Source organism: Octopus bimaculoides, chromosome 6 (genome assembly GCF_001194135.2).
Source record: "Octopus bimaculoides isolate UCB-OBI-ISO-001 chromosome 6, ASM119413v2, whole genome shotgun sequence".
Lineage (NCBI taxonomy): Eukaryota > Metazoa > Mollusca > Cephalopoda > Octopoda > Octopodidae > Octopus > Octopus bimaculoides.
Window position 1 is genome coordinate 66510273 of NC_068986.1, and position 2034 is coordinate 66512306.

Consider the following 2034-nt stretch of genomic DNA (forward strand, 5'->3'; position numbering starts at 1 on the left):
ATTGCCTGGAGGACTATGATAAATAGGAGGGGGCTGAGGACGGAACCTGGGTGGACCCCTACCTCTACCCGGAATTCATTGCTGTACTCATTTCCAACCCTCACCTTACTGGCAGCATCTCTGTACATGGCTCGCACAGCTCTGACTAACCATTCTTCTATCCCAAGTTTCCTCATTGACCACCATATATATATATATATATATATAGGCTTGTTAAAAATTTGACACATAATAAATAGATGATTGTATAAAATCACAGAATAAATTTTAAAAATATATAATTAAAAGAACATAAAAACAGGGTGATCCATCCACAGACATGTGAGAACCCAAAAGGTAGCCAAAATACCTAAATATTATTACACCAGACACAGAAACAAAGAACAATTAGAAAAAGTAGACTTACTTGTTGTACACAATCAGTAAAAACTTAACTCCAGGTCTCATTTGGGTGTAACGGACTAAAGTAGAACTCTTTCCAGTTCCTACAATAGAAACAATTCCAATCACTTTGAGTGAAGCACAATGATTTTATTACACAGTCACAAAGCCTCGGAATTATATAAGATATGAAGTGAGATGCTCAGATATTGAGGCCTTTCACAAAAGCATTTATGATATTTATAAAAATGCTTCTTAATCCTTTTCTTACCATATTTCTCTTGACATTCACTCATTTTGTTTCAAATAATTTTAAAAACAATGAAGAATTTAATGTCTTTGACTTTATTAACCATTTAGCATTCAGATTAGTCTGTTAAATATAATGCTGAGTTATTCACATTGATTTGAATTAATCATGCATTATCTTGTAACCTTGAGACTTCAATGATACGATTGTTTATGTTTTTTAATGACATTGTTGGCTAGGTATGAAAGGCCAGATCTGGCCAGTTTCAACATTAAACAGGTAGAAAACTTTTGGCCAGATATAGCTGGTTTAAATGCCAAAGGGTTAAGCTGACATGTGGAACATGGAATTTTGATGAATGGTTTTGATTTAGATCACATTAAAACAAGAAGTGTTTATCAAAAGAGTTACCACTTATTGTTTTGTTGTTTCAAACCAGTTTGGCTCTGATCAAGTGGGTATATTATAAGAAGCATTTCAGCCATGACCAGCCCAACCTATTTTTGGACATACTGTATCAAAGACTTTATTAGTCTATATATTCTATTTTTTCAAAGGTGGTAGATATAATTTGGTTGTTATTTCTAACACACATACACAGACTCTTTCATAAACTGTTAACATGGTAATAATTGAACCTGAAACCATGTGGTTGCAAGATGAGCTTTTTAACTATACAACTGATCCAATGTAGTTGAATTAAGAGTCCTTCTCAGATATAAAAGTAATTAATTGGTAGAGTTATGAGGGTATCAGATGTATCAGAATACCTTGTAGCACTTGCTCTGGCTCTCTGGACTGAGATTAATTTTGTCTTTCAGCCTTTCATGACCAATAAATAAAATAGCAGTCAAGTACTGGGGATGTTTCTTCTTTCTCTCACCCAGAACTGGTTACATTGCACAGTGAGAGGGTCAAGTGAGACTGTCCACAGTACTTGTGATATTAGAAAAGGTAAAAGACCTTCATTGACATAACAGAATTTCCAGAGAGATCAAAAGAGCCACATACAAGCGTCCAAGAATTGGGTGTTGAGGATGATGTTGGCTGAGAATGAAATGCTTGCAATAAATTTTAACTTACAATTAATACTGCTTTTATTACATAGCATTTCAAGTCTTCCAATTGGACACACACACACACACACACATATATATATATATATATATATATATATATATATATATACATACCGAGATAAACAAATACTGGATACAAATAGCATCATCATCATTGTTTAACATCCGCTTTCCATGCTAGCATGGATTGGACGATTTGACTGAGGACTGGTGAACTGGATGGCTACACCAGGCTCCAATCTGATTTGGCAGAGTTTCTACAGCTGGATGCCCTTCCTAACGCCAACCACTCCAAGAGTGTAGTGAGTGCTTTTACATGCCACC

General features: G+C 34.9%; 1 protein-coding gene across 1 annotated transcript in view; it reads right to left on the reverse strand.

Moving 5' to 3' along the window:
- LOC106877206 (F-box DNA helicase 1) overlaps window positions 1–2034 on the reverse strand; it is a 51677-nt gene that overhangs the window by 26874 nt on the left and 22769 nt on the right. Inside the window, exon 7 of the mRNA XM_014926055.2 lies at window positions 407–485. Coding sequence (XP_014781541.1) covers window positions 407–485 — 79 coding nt within the window. The remainder of the gene's footprint in view (window positions 1–406; window positions 486–2034) is intronic.